The 16247-nt window shown below is 43.7% G+C and overlaps 1 protein-coding gene across 2 annotated transcripts in view; it reads left to right on the top strand.

Annotated features, from left to right (window-relative positions):
* LOC112233491 (endoglin) overlaps nt 1-14659 on the top strand; it is a 44463-nt gene extending 29804 nt beyond the window's left edge. For both annotated transcript variants that reach the window (XM_024401164.2, XM_024401163.2), the window contains exons 4-14: nt 1036-1155; nt 6047-6218; nt 6350-6536; nt 6665-6770; nt 7001-7202; nt 7612-7760; nt 8209-8439; nt 10494-10560; nt 13642-13749; nt 13897-13944; nt 14246-14659. In XM_024401164.2, coding sequence (XP_024256932.1) covers nt 1036-1155; nt 6047-6218; nt 6350-6536; nt 6665-6770; nt 7001-7202; nt 7612-7760; nt 8209-8439; nt 10494-10560; nt 13642-13749; nt 13897-13944; nt 14246-14370 — 1515 coding nt within the window. In that variant the 3' untranslated portion in view covers nt 14371-14659. The remainder of the gene's footprint in view (nt 1-1035; nt 1156-6046; nt 6219-6349; nt 6537-6664; nt 6771-7000; nt 7203-7611; nt 7761-8208; nt 8440-10493; nt 10561-13641; nt 13750-13896; nt 13945-14245) is intronic.
* Nucleotides 14660-16247: the final 1588 nt, after the last annotated feature.

Genomic DNA, 16247 nt, shown 5'->3' with positions numbered 1-16247 from the left:
TTTCCCAATGCTAGAGAGACTACATAATGTTATGTGTCTTAGATCAGCTGTCTCTATCAAATCACACAAGTGACCTACCATATAGGGAATTCTTTGAATCTTGCCATCTCTGGAATTGAAGAAGTGAAGAAAGTGGTACATAATTTGGCATGCGGCCCATCCCTGTATTTTTCACACGTATTGTGCTGATGTGATGCCTCTGGAAGGGAACAGAAATGTGCTTTTCTCAATGACTTTCTCTGTGGGAGAGACAGAACACAATAGAAACCCTTGTGTTGAGCTGTCAGGCGACAATTCAATCCCAAGCCTGGTCCCTTCAAAATAAATGAAGGTGTTAGATTACATTTGTGTCTTTCGAACGCCATGTGTTACCCCACCACAGGATCATTACATTGCAGTGTGGAGTCAATGTATTTTGATGATGCCATGCACTGACTCAGTGAAATGTAATAACACTATTGGAGAAGTAGATTTTTCAGCATGGAGGTGTGGAGTCCATATACGTGTGAGGGGAATAGATTGGGAACCAGGTTTTGTGTGTGTGCAGTATGTGCTAGTCAGTCAGACACACATGGAAGCAGTAAGCCTCATCCTATAATCTGTCATAAGGTACATTTAGAGTCAATGCCAGCTCACAATTTATCAAGAGACTCTCATAAACAATGACATTGCATAATGACCCTTATATAAGGTCTATAAGGTGACCGAACACAGCAAAGTTCCTTTGGGAATTAAAGCCACCACCACTTCCCCTGCAAACCACATGTTTATGCTATAGCTACTGTACATACCATGCATGGCTCAGTTTTGAATGTACAGCCATTGTTGATGTGGTGGTTAAGTTGATGTGTACTGTACACTCAGATGGATGGTGGGGTGGGTGATTGGGGGTGTGTAAGAATTGTTTTTCTTGCAGTAAAAAATGTGGGGTAAATTGTGATAAACGTGATATCATGCTTTTTTTTGCATTTACAGTCATCACAAACTTGAATGTATTTTTCTTGAAGTTTAACTTGATTCTTCTGTCCCCTCTAGGCTGCCACCATGTTTGAACTAAACATGACCACTGCCAAGCCAATGCACCTCATCATCACCACAGACTCAGAGCAGGTCATATACTTTCTGACCAATGCTAACGTGGATGTCAGCTTATACGTAAGTATACCATCTCTCCTCATTTAAGTGTTTCCTTTTGCCACTTGTTTCCTTTGGGGTTGTGTATCAGTTAGTGTAAGGGCATTACAGTATGTCAGTGTATGAAAAGTACACAAAAGTTATATGCAAATTATTACTCCAGGAATTACAGTATATCCTAGCCGGGAGAAAATAGACACCTTAATGCCCAATCGCCTACAGAAACAGAGAGGGACTCTCAATAGGTATTGCCTGATAGATAGCTGGCTGCATTGCCTGATACTTCGCTAATGGGGGCTTGGCAAGGGCTAGGAGTCTAGCCTGGCAGCTCTCCTGTTCCTGCCAGCTGAGCTGCTCCACTCTACTCTTCCACTCTACTCTGCTCTACTCTGCTCTAGTGTTTGGAGCCGGGGTGGGGGGGGGGGGGGGGTGGGGGGCTCCCTACTTCCATAGTTAACCAGGGGAGAAATGCTTTTCTGCAGGCCCAGATGGGCTCTCCAAACCAGCCACAGCTGTGCAAGCCCCTGGGACAGTTTGGAGGAGCAATTATCCTTGTTTGTTGAGTTTCCCAGTACCGAAGAACCTGTGTGTATTTTATATCTGGTACACATTATAAAAATGCTTAAAGTGTGTTGGAGTAGGGAGCAACCTAATAGTCTCTGTCAGACACTGGGGATGTGTAGTGTTATAGTGGAGACATTAGCTGGAGTATTGTGTTCAACCTATCTACTAGATTTACACACGTCAAGTGAGTTTTTAGAAAGAAAGGACTCCTTCAGAGAGAGATGGTGTGTCTCAAAGGGTTTCGTCTTGTCAACCGAATTTTGAAAATGAAGCAGAAGGGACTGATAGGATGTTGTCTTTTGGAGTTTGACAGTAAATTATAGTGTTATTGATTTTGGATCCCTGCCTGGGACTCAAACCGCAACTTGTCTGTGGGCACCCATTCTCTTGAAACAGAACTCTTGCTTTTTATCACAATGAACACAAGTACCAAGCTGAGTGGAGAGTTCAGACCAAGTCCACAGCCCTAGCCTCCTCCTCTTGATCTCTGCTTCTCACACAAAGGGTCAAATAAATAACATGATCTTTTATGTATTTCGACCCCCTTCTACCCTCTATTTAAACTTTGTCGTATTAAGGTGCTGTTAAAACTCAGTAATATTCCACGATAAATAGGATGATTCAATGTTTACAATACTGTCAGCAGTCTGTGACAGTAGGATAGCCTATCGTGTCCTGCAGAGAGGGGGACCATTTTACATGAAGAGGGGATGTGTGTGGGGGATGGGAGGATGGGATAGTGTGTAGTGGATCACTTGGGAATGTTACCATTTGAATGGAAAAAGGAAGTGCGTCACGAGGCTGACAGATCTGTTGGGTACAGGCCCAGTGTTCTATCCAGCTGTGACCGAGACAGGGAAGAGTCACCACACACACTCAGATGGGACAGAGTACATTTGCGTACATTCACAAAAGGCCACCGACCTGTGGGTTCATCGTCAAGGTTCAAGGTCTCGCATCCTCAGTCGTCCCTCCTCCTTTCCTCCCTGGTGTAGATCTTGTCGTTTGTTCTCCCATCTAATATGTGGTGGTAATTTAGCTTCACACCAAGACATGATACGCAGTGTGTGTTTCTCAAAATGCATACTACCGTGCTCCAAGCACGCAAATTGGAGCAAGGGAGGCTTTGCATACGAGTCCAAATCAAAGTCTGCGAAACGGAGCACGGAGGGAACTAATGGAACGCATACTCCGTTTCTACATATTTTGAAGCATGCATCGATGCAAGCTTCAACGGAAAGTATGCAAAGAAAAATACACTCCGATTTGGGAATGAAATGTTGCCTATTCACATCTCATATGTTGTCTGACAACAATGTTTTATCTTGATTAAAATTACATTTTGAAATGTTTACCTGCCTACGTACCGTAGATCGCAAGCCCATAATAAGTCAATAGGGTTAACTGGCTAGCTACTACTGTTCGATAGCCAGATAGCCATGAACAATTGTTAGCTAGCTACCAACAAAGAATTGATATCTATCTTGCATAATATTCATTTCAGGTCATTTTTGCCTGTTAAACTATCTGGTTAGCTACATTATTATGATTCACGTAGCTGATAGTTATGAAGTAAAATGTTTGGTTTGTGTATATCTTGTTTTGTCTATTGTTGCAATTGTCCTGGCTGGAAGAATGTTCAGTGAATGCGAAGGTGCAGCGTGAGGTAATATAGTAGGGGAAGTGTGAGTGCTTCTCAATTGTAATGTTTTATGCGTTCTCCACACTCTTGTCCTCGCAAGAACGTACTCGAGAGAACTTAATCTGAGAATTCACTCGGAGCATGAGAGTGTGGAGCACGGTAGTATGCATATTGAGAAACACCCAGTGCTCTCTCTTCTATGTTATGTAAGAGTTGATGACCCCTCTGGCATTGTCCCCCGCACGCCCTCGTGCAGACAGTTCACGATGCATCCTTGAAGCCAAGGGGACAGAGACAGACAGATAGGCGAATGGCCTTGACCTCGAACCTAATCTATTTTGGATGGGTGCCTGTTCTAAACAGCCCACCAGATAGCTCTCTCTGACAGTGACTTAAATCCCCCTGACTCCTCTGTGATAGCAACGACACAGACACACAATGCTGAGTGTCACGGCTACACACAATACAGTGTCTGCACAGCGTCTGAGCGATATGGTACCTAGCTGTCACTCCAGTGTTCTCCACGGGGTTAATGATGCAGTACGAGAGGAGAGGAGAAGAGGGGAGTAGAGAAGAAGAGGAGAGAAGTGAGGTGAATCAGAAGGGAGGACAGAGAAGGAGAAGAGAGGAGATGCGAGGAGTATAGGACAGGAGGATGCGTGGAGCTTGTCATCCCTGGCTCATTCAACCCCTCTGGATCAGGCCAAAGGAAGGAAGTCTAATCTGAGAAGTTTCTGAAAGTGCCAGTAGACAATGCCACTTCTTGCTCAGACTACTTCCTGTTGTGCGTTATGTCCCCTGGCCGTGCAGCGTCGAACTCTGACCCCCAGGAGACAAATTCATGTCAAAGTAGTTCCTTCTATCATTCGCTGATCCTTCTCACTCTCTTTCTCTCTTCCTTACTTACTTCCTTCTCCGCCCCTCCTCCTCTCCCTCCATTGTGATGTTTTTTATGTTCTCGTCTCTGTAGTTTCCCGTCTTTCTATTTCGATCCACATTAAACAAAATATACACGCATGAGAAGGACCAATCAATCACACAGGTTTACTTGGCTCTCAGCAGAGCGTTCTGACTGGCTTTATGGGGTCTGGCTGCAGCTGGCAGGCCTTAACACACACATACACACACACTGACCGCTAACATGGGAGGTCCACAGAGAGAACAATAAGTGGTCTTCTTTCCAGCCCTTAATTTTCACCCTAAGACCTCGACCACCATGAAATATATGGAATTATTCCTCAAACGCCAACACAATGGCTGCTGCTCTCTCCCCCTTCCCTAGCCTCTTCTTGGAAAAACACTGAGCACATACTGTACCTCCTGTGAGTTTGTGCAATGCAGCGTAGCTAATTGTTTGTTGTTGTTTTCTATGCTATCCATTATCCTGAAATGAATTGTAACAACACATCGGACCTATATAAGTCCCGCCAGTCCAGAACAATTTGTCCATCTGTGTGCTATATTAGCTGGAACGCAACGGGGATAACGATGAGAACATTAATGGGGGAGAAAATGAAGCCGTTGTTGAGACAAGATCCAAAGGGAAATGGATATCTGCTCCATCCATATGCTCTGTATAATATATAAAGGGACTCTATTCTCAAGCTCTTGGGCTAATAATCTAATTGTTTTTTAATATGCTTATAGAAGTATAGTTGTCTTTATACAAATATTTGATTAGCAGATGAGTACAGATTGGGCGCGACTCTTAGTTTACACCAGAATGGCACATAACCGACCGATACACTAGAACACCTACTGGAGTACATCATGTACAGTCCATTATTTCCCTGGCCTGTTTGGGAAACAGGGGAATGTGTGCTAGGGGAATGTGTGCTGTAGTGTGCATGCACTAGGCTGGATGTATATATTTATACCCGTATGGAGCCAGATTCCAGCCGACTCCATTGACGCACAGAGTTAAAAAGGTCCCCATTTCCCGCTCCCCACTCAGGAAGCGAAGGAAAGACCTCGGCTCCAATGGGGTTGTTCAACCGGGCTTGTAGACACTTTAGCATAATAAACATTCCTTTTCAAATGGCTCTGCACTGCTCAGAGAATAAAGAAAGCGAGAGAGAGAGAAAGAGAGATGGAGAGAGAAAAGGAGAGATGGAGAAAGAGGGAGATCAAGATATAGACAGACAGAAAGAGGGAGAGCGAGAGAGAGAGAGGATAAGGGAGGCATGCTTTGATGTGGCTGTTGTCAGACACATTGGGCAAACATGAGGTAGCAGTCTCTAAATAAGGCGCTGACTCACCTAATGCCATGGTAATAATGAGCAGACAAACAGAGCTGTCTAACCCTCATAGAGGTAGAGTGGCTTAATGACTTAGGGTTGTACTGTATATAAACAAGAATCCCCCCACGTACATAAAGGAAATTAAAAAGAATGGAGTGGATCATGTTAACAGAGAGATTCAATCAAACTTGCCTTATATATGTAGTGTGTTTGTTTATGAACTACTGCCTAGGCACACACCTCTTCTTAATAATTGAATTGTGAGGGGAGTCTACCTGAGAAGATAACTTAATAAGTAGTATGTACATTTTTATTCTGTGGTCTAGTTTGACCAGCGGACTGTGCTGCATTATTGCAATATGGGTTCAATTGAAGTGAACCCATAGTATCATAACTTACATACAGTAGACAGATAGTCAAAGAGACCTGAAATGCAATGTCTAATGTATTTTCCTTTACTCTCCAGGTGGCCAACAACTCCAATATAATGTTTTATGGTTCAAAAGGCAACTTCCATAGAAAAGCGCTGCCCACAGACAACGAAGATCTAGTGAGGTGGGCCACCGAGGAGTTTGGTGGGGTGACGTCTTTCACCACCGTCCAGAACCCAACGAGCATCGTTTCCACAGGGAGAGAGGGTAAGACACTGTCAGATACAAACAACGTACCTCAAACTTACACCACTCCCACAAACTGTCTGTTTTTGATGTGACTGAAGAATTACAGATGATGTAACAAATCTGAATAATAAACATTAATGATTTTACAGGAACAAGACTCCTTCCAACTGGCTCCAACAACTGTACACTTGAAAATGAATGGCACTCCCTCAAGCACTATCTGACATTCAAATCAAACATACCTTCATCGATCAAGTCCTGCTCGAACCAGCCTCTCAACAGTCACACTGAGAAAGAACTATATATCGTTAACATCCCTGAGGATGTCAGCATTCGGTAAGACACCGAAGAGTCTCTTGGCTGAAAACATTAACAACACTTTCCATGAAAGTGGCCTTATACTGGTTATTGTGTTGGTTGTTGGTGCTCTTGAACAGTAAATCAACACAATTTTGTTGTTCCAGCTATGTCTCTGTGCACGTCATCAGTGAGAGGCAGATCAGTCTGTTCCTAAGAGGTCCCCAGGGTACCACGTGGAGCATCCATGACCCACAGCACACCAGCTTCTTTGTAAGCACTGGATAACATCCACAGTTGACTAAATTGTAATATCAATGCCTGAAACTGAATCTCCAATGAATCAGACATTTTGTCTGCATTTGTCTGGTCATCATTTCAGGCGCAGATCAGTATGCATTATACTCTATGACTGACAAAGGTGTCCTATATAAATTGGAAAATAAACATACAGTACTATGTATTATATAAAATTCTGTTCATTTTATATCTATCTCGCTCAGTCTAACAACGTGATCATGCTTGCTGCCACCAACATGATGCATACGATCCCTCCCACGGTCGCCATCACCACAGACAGTGCCGATGCTGTACAGAAGAAGGCCTTGGACCATTTCAAAGCAAGCACCATCACAAGCTACTCTGAGATCCGAACCGAGGGCACCATGGTCACACTGGTCCTGGGGAATAAGGACCACACACCAGGTAAAATACAGTTATAGTCACAGTGAGCATAGTCAATATTGGCCTCTAGCAAGGGTAGCATTACTAGGGAGTTCCTGTAAATTTGACAATTGTTCCGATTAGTTAATGTATGAAGTTAATGCAAATTCCGACGCAGAGTGACCAGTTCTACAATCATAAATGCTCATACTGTTGGTTGGTATAATGGTGCAAAACTGCAATAAAATATGCTTTATCAAGCTTTCTCAGTAATTGGTAGCTAACACTATGCCAGCAGGCTCCTGTACTAGACTAGCTAACTAGCTTAGCCAACATTATTATTATTATTATTTATGATTTTATTAAAACAAATATATGGTACACCTATCCTGTAGTATCATGTACAAATGGATTCTTACTGACAGGTGAACGTTGTGTCTTGCTGTCTCAGTCACAGAGACTGCACCCACCGAGACCACCCCATCGCCCGCTAGCCCCCCTCAGATGCCTCTGATCATGCAGCTGTACACCTCTCCAGACTACCGCTCTCCCCTGGACCTCAACGCCAAGGTGCAGAGCGACAAAAGGATCTACGCAGAGGTGAGACCATTTTTTATTTATTTCAGTCCAACACCTTCCTGCTCTTTCTAATCCTCTCCCAGTTCCTCCGCCGTGCCCAAATTCTCATCCTCTAAGCCCTGCACACCTTCACATCTGCATGACTCCTAACACACAAAGCAAAAGTCTCTTCAATAGAATCTCAATCTACAGGTATTAATTAATGTTTGGGGATGTAGCTCCATCCAGGACAGGACTGGATGTATCTACAGTACATAGTATCATCATATTGCTATACAGTATAACACCATATATGATATAGTGACCATACAATGTAGTTTGCAGTATGTACTTGGGAGCAAATGCATCCACCAACGTCTCCCACCAGGCCTGCTCTAGGCTACAATATAACATCCATACTGTAGTGTATGCAAACATTTCTAGCACTCCAATTATTCTTGTCCCCACTCATCCCTCTCCTCTCCTCCAGATCTCAGGGAGGATGCTGGGGGAGATTGTGCTGACCATCGAGGTGATCAACTGCTCGGTGCGCTCCAAGGGCTCATGCCCGGTGGTCAGAGACATGCCCTTCAGGTCAGAGATGTGCTCCTCCACCATGTGCCCCAACAGTACCAGGGTTAGCTTCTCCCTGGAGCTGCTCCATGACCTGGCGTCCACTAGCTGGGACCTGGAGTGCTCCATCAAACTCTGCTTCAGTGAGGTATGTACAGTTGAAGTCTAAAGTTTACATACACCTTAGCCAAATACGTTTAAACTCAGTTTTTCACAATTCCTGACATTAAATCCTAGTAAAACTTCCCTGTCTTAGGTCAGTTAGGATCACCACTTAATTTTAAGAATGGGAAATGTCAGAATAATAGTAGAGAGAATGATTTATTTCCGCTTTTATTTCTTTCATCACATTCCCAGTGGGTCAGAAGTCTACATACATTCAATTAGTATTTGGTAGCATTGCCTTTAAATTGTTTAACTTGGGTCAAACGTTTTGGGTAGCCTTCCACAAGCTTCCCACAATATGTTGGAGGGAATATTTGCTCATTTGTCCTGACAGAGCTGGTGTAACTGAGTCAGGTTTGTAGGCCTCTTCGCTTTTTCAGTTCTGCCCACACATTTTCTATGGTATTGAGGTCAGGGCTTTTTGATGGCCACTCCAATACATTGACTTTGTTTTCCTTAATTTGCCATAACTTTGGAAGTATACTTGGGGTCATTGTCCATTTGGAAGACCCATTTGCGACCAAGCTTTACCTTCCTGACTGATGTCTTGAGATGTTGCTTCAATATATCCACAACATTTTCCTCCCTCATGATGCATCTATTTTGTGAAGTGCACCAGTCCCTCCTGCAGCAAATCACCCCCACAACATGATGATGCCACCCCCATGCTTCACGGTTGGATGGTATTCTTCGGCTTGCAAGCTTCCCCCCTTTTCCCCCAAACATAACGATGGTCATATTGGCCAAACAGTTCTATTTTTGTTTCACCAGACCAAAGTACATTTCTCCAAAAAGTACGATCTTTGTCCCCATGTGCAGTTGCAAACCGGCTTCTTCTGTCTTTTTTATGGCGGTTTTGGAGCAGTGGCTTTTTCCTTGCTGAGCGGCCTTTCAGGTTATGTCGATATAGGACTCGTTTTACTGTGAATATAGATACTTTTGAACCTGTTTCCTCCATCATCTTCACAAGGTCCTTTGCTCTCGTTCTGGGATTTATTTGCACTTTTCGCACCAAAGTACGTTCATCTCTAGGAGAAAGAACACGTCTCTTTCCTGAGTCTTTCCTGTTTATGCTTGCGTACTATTGTTTGTACAGATGAATGTGGTACCTTCAGTCATTTGGAAATTGCTCCCAAGGATGAACCAGACTTGTGGAGGTCTACAATTTTTTTTCTGAAGTCTTGGCTGATTTCTTTTGATGTTCCCATGATGTCAAGCAAAGAGGCACTGAGTTTGAAGGTAGGCCTTGAAATACATTCACATGTACACCTCCAATTGACTCAAATGATGTCAATTAGCCTATCAGAAGCTTCTAAAGCCATGACATCATTTTCTAGAATATTCAAAGCTGTTTTAAAGGCACAGTCAACTTAGTGTATGGAAACTTCTGACTCACTGGAATTGTGATACAATGAATTTAAGTGAAATTTTCAGTCTGTCAACAATTGCTGGAAAAATCACTTGTGTCATGTACAAAGTAGATGTCCTAAACGACTTGCCAAAACCATAGTTTGTTAACAAGAAATATGTGAAGTGGTTGAAATATGAGTTGTAATGACTCCAACCTAAGTGTATGTAAACTTCCAATTTCAACTTTAGGTGTGTGTTGGGGGGAGGTGTGTGTGTGCATGTAGGTGTGTGTTTTGGGGGGGTATTGCTTTTTTTATTTACTTCTATGAGAAAGTCTGTTCCATTTTTTTTGTTTAGTATCCTTTCTTTCATTATTGAGCATTTTTCATAGATCCTTGAATACATTTTTCTCTGACAAATTGATTTCAACCTCATAACAGCACCAACGGTTCCAGAAAGTGTACATTTAGAGCTAGACTGAAAATGAAACATCATACACAGAGAATATGCTTCAAGGGATAATGTGTGCAAACTGTAGCTTAGTCAACAACCCAAATATTTAGTGAACTTTCCCTTTCACCTTAAAGCATTTTTGATGTTTTGAGTTGACTTTAGTAGGTTTTAGTATATTTGCCAACAAAGCTATACGAATGATGTGTGTCTCACTCTCTTCGTATTCTCTTGTAGAAATGTGGAGATGGAGGAAGAGTGAAGAGGAATTTGGAGGTCACCCAGACATACATACCACCACCAAGTGAGTTCAGTTAACTCCAAATCCTTCCAGCTCTGTTGTTGTAGTGTAGTTTGTCCTTCTGGCAACTCAACCCTTACCTTTTCTCTTATCAGCTTTGGCATCAGTCAACATTTACAGTACACATGATAACCCCAATGTTGGCCCTTAAATGACAGAATTCATAAATTAACATTTTTAAACTCTTCTCTATCGTTGATATGACCCCCGACTACCCCTATGCTAAAATGTGCCATCTTCTTTCCTGTGGAAAACCAAAAGAAATCCAAATGAAATCAGCACTAACACTGCTGTCAAATGCAATAATAGAAGAGCCACTGCATTGTCCTCTTCAGCAATTCCCTTCTCAGAACATTCATCATCCATCTCATTCCAGCCACAGCAGCTGCTGCCAGTCTGTCTGTCTGTCTCAGTTGTCTCGCCTTCCAACGAGCTCCACTTTAACGTTGGGCCCGTTGTCATGGCGATGATGAGTTCAGGATATACAAAAAGAGAGGGGTCGTAGAGGGGATGCGAGGTAGGGTGGGGCCTCTTCCTTAGGAAGGCCTGCAGCCTGACTTTGTGGCCACAATCAGCTAGTAATGACCCTCAGGGGGATCCATTGTGTCCGAGGTCTGGCCGAGCGGCTGTCCGTCACAAAAAAATTACTGGAGCTATTGTCAGAAACCCCCGAAAACAAAGAGGGGAAGGTGTCACTCTTCAAAGCGGAGGACAATCTCTGGGCAGATGAGTCAGGAACTAACCTTGCATTCCTCAACCCTCTGCAAGCCCATTATTTTGGGGTGAAAAAGAAAAGAGAACCCCAGGTTCATGTTTTGGCTTGGAACATAGCTCCCCAGCTTTGGCTTGGGACATAGCTCCCCAGCTTTGGCTTGGGACATAGCTCCCCAGCTTTGGCTTGGGACATAGCTCCCCAGCTTTGGCTTGGGACATAGCTCCCCAGCTATGGCTTGGAACATAGCTCCCCAGCTATGGCTTGGGACAAAGCTCCCCAGCTATGGCCAACAAGTCATTGTTTCCTGCAATTTCCTCATGCAGGAGAAGAAGAGGATACAGGTTGGAGCATCAGCGGCTTGATGGTGATGGGTTTGGAGGCGACACAGCCAGACCACCACTGCTCATTTTTGTTTTTGCATCCTGTTTTACTGGCCAGCCCATTCTGGTTCTTATGTAATGGAAAGGTAATGTGAGCGTGTGGAGGGACTCAGGGACTTGTGATGGAGAATGGTTGAACGAGAATCAGTGGCAAGGGAACAACGTTTCCTCCCATTAAACTGCAGGCAACTCCTCATTGACCTAAGCGCTCCTTTTTATCCACGCCTGCCAAGTGACTACACAGTGCACACACCAAACAACTGGAGCCAGCCAAATTTCTGGGCTCTCAGTTCTGCTTCAGAATTCTGGCCTGAGTGTTGGAATTTAGCTTTTTTGACAGTTGAAGCAGGCTGACTGCTGATGTTGTTGCTGGGGGTCCCGCCTGCTTTCATTGGCCAGGATGTGAATCCCCCTCAGTTGTCCTTGCTGTTTGGTAGCTGTCCCCCAGATGGCTCTTTGGTGTAGTAGTGTCGTAGTACAGGCCTGCTGCTGCCCGTCTTCTCCACCTCCTCCCCACCTACAACAAGGCTTCTGCTTCCTGTCTCTGTTTGTTCAGCTTTGCTGTCTAACCCAAACACACAAATAACAAGTCGGCCCATTTTGGAAAACAAATAAAAGAAAGACTGTAAAGTAGGTTTCTGTTTAGACATGAACTGGGACAGGGCCTTTGAGTCTGTATTGTTAGTACAATAGTAGATCATTAATTATCCTCCTATAAAGATAACTTACAATCACTTACAATATAATTCATTAGACTTTATTGAAGGATGTATTCTCCACATTAGTTTAATTTCATTGGCACACAAGGGTTTCAATATATTGTGACAGTAGAGCAGTGATGATTAAGTGATTTTAATAAGGTGAGGCGATGAATGATCTTATTATTTATTATTTAAAGAACATAGACTATAACATAGACACCATAAATAACAATATTAACCAGATACACATGGCTTGGATTGTGGCAAGAGATGCAGCCAAACAAACAGAATGCTGTCCCTCACCCTTCCTGCATCCTGTCTTTCCTTCAGGAAAAGAGAGAGCGGTCGGTAGCCTAGCGTAGCGCTGAGCCTAGCATGTAGCGCAGTGGCACAGGATGCAGGAGGCTTAAGGTGGCAGGTGAGAGAAACTGCACAGGGTAAGAAACAGGATGGCTTCTGCCCAGGGGACTGATGATTAGCTTCCTCCCAAATTCTCAGGATCCATGTTGGAAATGTTCACTAGTAAGGAAGCAGAAGCAGGGAAACGTGTGTGTGCATGCATTTGTGCACATATGCTCAATTGCTAGGATGCACATGTGTGTGTGTGTGTGTGTGTGTGTGTGTGTGTGTGTGTGTGTGTGTGTGTGTGTGTGTGTGTGTGTGTGTGTGTGTGTGTGTGTGTGTGTGTGTGTGTGTGTGTGTGTGTGTGTGTGTGTGTCAGAGGCCTGTGTCAACTCAGCACATGGCCAAGGCCTGTTTTCTGGCCTTTTTCAGAATAGTTGATTTGAGAGTTCTGCCGAGAGAGAGCAATTCTGCCTCAGCCATTGGCTCCAGTTGTTTTGTTTGCATCTACGTCTGTAATTTCTGCAACGGCTTGTGCGGGACCATGCCACACACAGGCTGCCATGGTGGCACTGCCAGGGCCAAGCCCTGGGACTTCACATCGCATGATGAGAAAGCCAGAACTAGCAAGTACATAACAGCGATAAGCATTTGCTTCCACAAACAGATTTGGCCTAAATTGTGCAATGTGCTTAAGACAACAAAACAAAAAAATGTATGAGCTTGTAATGTTAACTGGTTGTGTGCTGAAAATGAGGAAATCATAGGAGGAATAATAATGGTTTAAATTACAAGCATTTCTCTACACCCGCAATAACATCTGTTAAACATATGTATATGGCCAATACAATTTGATTTGATCTGTGTGATTCCGCTGATCTCCAACGATACTACAAAATACCCCATTGTAAGACATGCATTCATGTGTTTCTTCTGTGTGTTCTAGCTGTGTGTATTGACTTTGGTCTGTCAGCCGTGCTGGGCATTGCTTTCGGAGGCTTCCTGATCGGAGTTCTGCTTATTGGAGCTCTGTGGTTCATCAAGATCCGCACAGGTGAGTCAGAGTCCCACTATCTCTTTTGTGTTGTTACAATGACATACTTCAAAAGTGTTTTAGAGGTCTTTTTCTCTTGATTTGAGATCTCTTAATTTTACCATGACTTCATTTTAAAACGGTATTATTCTGTTTTATGGGATCTAGGATACCCCACCGGACTGGATGTCGGGTCGACTGCAGTAAACCTCTCAGGTAAGATGCTAGTCACTGTTTATGGTTGATGCCAGTTACAGTTAAACATAAAGAGCTATATTTTCCATGAATAGGGAATGGTAATGTAGGCACCGCATATAGATCAGGAAAACCCGTCTCCTCCTCCTTTTCTGATCTTTCTCATGGTCTTTCTCCCTCAATCATTCATGCAATCAATCAACCAACAAGTAAATTAGTCTTTATTAGAGGCAGAGGCAACTAGTTTGCACCCCAGAGGCAACAGTTTTGCAAGCTGAAATTTGGTTTGCCATGAATCAAAAAACATTTTTTCTCTCCCCAGGATGTCCTTGCTCTCTGACCAGCAAACGGCAACCCGTTTCTACGAACCCCTCCCCCTCTGAGAACAGTAGTGCTAATGCCAGCATTGGCAGCACTCAGAGCACGCCAACCAGCAGCATGGCATGAGATCATCAGCACCACCGTCTCCCCTTTCCGACACCCCGATGGGCCTTGTGCTATTTGGTCGCTCTTTCACCATGCTTAAGAAAGCATTACCCCCCGCTCTCTTTAGTCACACCACAAACACGCACCCGCTCTCACCCGTAACCCCACCTGAAAGTGGTGAGGTCGGGGGCGGGAAGGGGTGGGAGGAGCAGGAATGGGAGGGTGGGGGGCGGCTCTAGTCTAGTCCAGGCACCTAACATTCACCTCTCTAGCCTCCCAGCAAAAGTTCCAGACGGAAAGTCAGCGAGGGTGAAAAAAAAGACCCCGGCTCCCAGCAACAGGAAAAACAAAGCATATCCCCTAAGAACTAACAGGAAATTCATTGCATTCTTCTCAATAAATTGTCCCTCTCTGATGGCGGCACAATAAGAGTCAGTCAGTGAAAAAAAGAGACAAAAGATTGACTTTTAAAAACATTATTAGAGAAACTGTTTTTGTCTCTCGACATCCACAGTTGTTATGATTGGAAATGTCAGGGCCCCTTATTGTAGGCAATTTAGAGATAGATTCTGGACTGACACCTGTTCTATCACATTGACTGTAGTTTTAATTAAAATTGTATTACTGTATATGGGTGGCTGGAAGACACCTTGTCAGATTTGAAGACTTTAGACAGATCAACAAACAAAGCTAAAATATCCAATGTTCTCCTCCAATACCAAGGGGTATCTGTCTTTATATGAGTCCGGAAAGATTGGGAAAAGGCTACCTCTTAATTTATGTAGATGTCGGATTGTTAAGCACAAGCATGAGGATGGGTTATTCTGGTGAGCTAGTCAGATACCTTATTTTTTTGTTTCTCTCTTTCATTCCGTTTCACTTGAGTTACAATGCATTCGGGAAGTTTTCAGACCCCTTCCCTTTTTTCCACATTTCATTACATTACAGCCTTATTCTAAAATTGATAAAAATATTTTAAAAACTCATCAATCTACAAACAATACCACATAATGACAAAGTGAAAACAGGTTTTTGCTCATTTAAAACAAAATGGTTTACTTATTTACATAAGTATTCAGACCCTTTGCTATGCGATTCTAAATTCAGCTCAGGTGCATCCTTTTTCCATTTATCACCCTTTTCTACAACTTGATTGGAGTCCACCTGTGGTAAATTAAATTGATTGGACATGATTTGGAAAGGCACACACCTGTCTATATAAGGTCCCACAGTTGACTGTGCATGTCAGAGAAAAGCCAACAGGTCAAAGGAATTCTTCTTGGCGCTCCGAGACAGGGTTGTGTCAAGGCACAGGTCTGGGGAAGAGTACCAAAACATTTCTGCAGCATTGAAGGTCCCCACGAACACAGTGGCCTCCATCATTCTTCAATGGAAGAAGTTTGGAACCACCAAGACTCTTCCTAAAGCTGGTCTCCCAGCCAAACTGAGCAATTGGGGGAGAAGGGCCTTGGTCAGGGAGGTGACCGAGAACCCGATGGTCACTCGGACAGAGCATCTGAGTTCCTCTGTGGAGATGGGAGAACCTTCCAGAGGGACAACCATCTCTGCAGCACTCCACCAATCAGGCCTTTATGGTAGAGTGGCCAGACTGAAGCCACTCCTCAGTAAAATGCACATGACAGCCTGCTTGGAGTTTGTCAAAAGGCACCTAAAGGACGCTGACCATGAGAAACAAGATAATCTGGTCTGATGAAACCAAGATTAAACTCTTTGGCCTGAATGCCAAGCGTCACGTCTGGAGGAAATCTGGCACCATCCCTACATTGAACAATGGTGGTGGCAGCATCATGCAGTGGGGATGTTTTTCAGCGGCAGGGACTGGAAGACTAGTCAGGATCAAGAGAAAGATGAACGGAGCAAAGTACAGAGAGATCCTT

Source organism: Oncorhynchus tshawytscha, linkage group LG33, assembly GCF_018296145.1.
Source record: "Oncorhynchus tshawytscha isolate Ot180627B linkage group LG33, Otsh_v2.0, whole genome shotgun sequence".
Taxonomy (NCBI): domain Eukaryota; kingdom Metazoa; phylum Chordata; class Actinopteri; order Salmoniformes; family Salmonidae; genus Oncorhynchus; species Oncorhynchus tshawytscha.
This window is presented reverse-complemented; position numbering and strand designations above follow the sequence as displayed.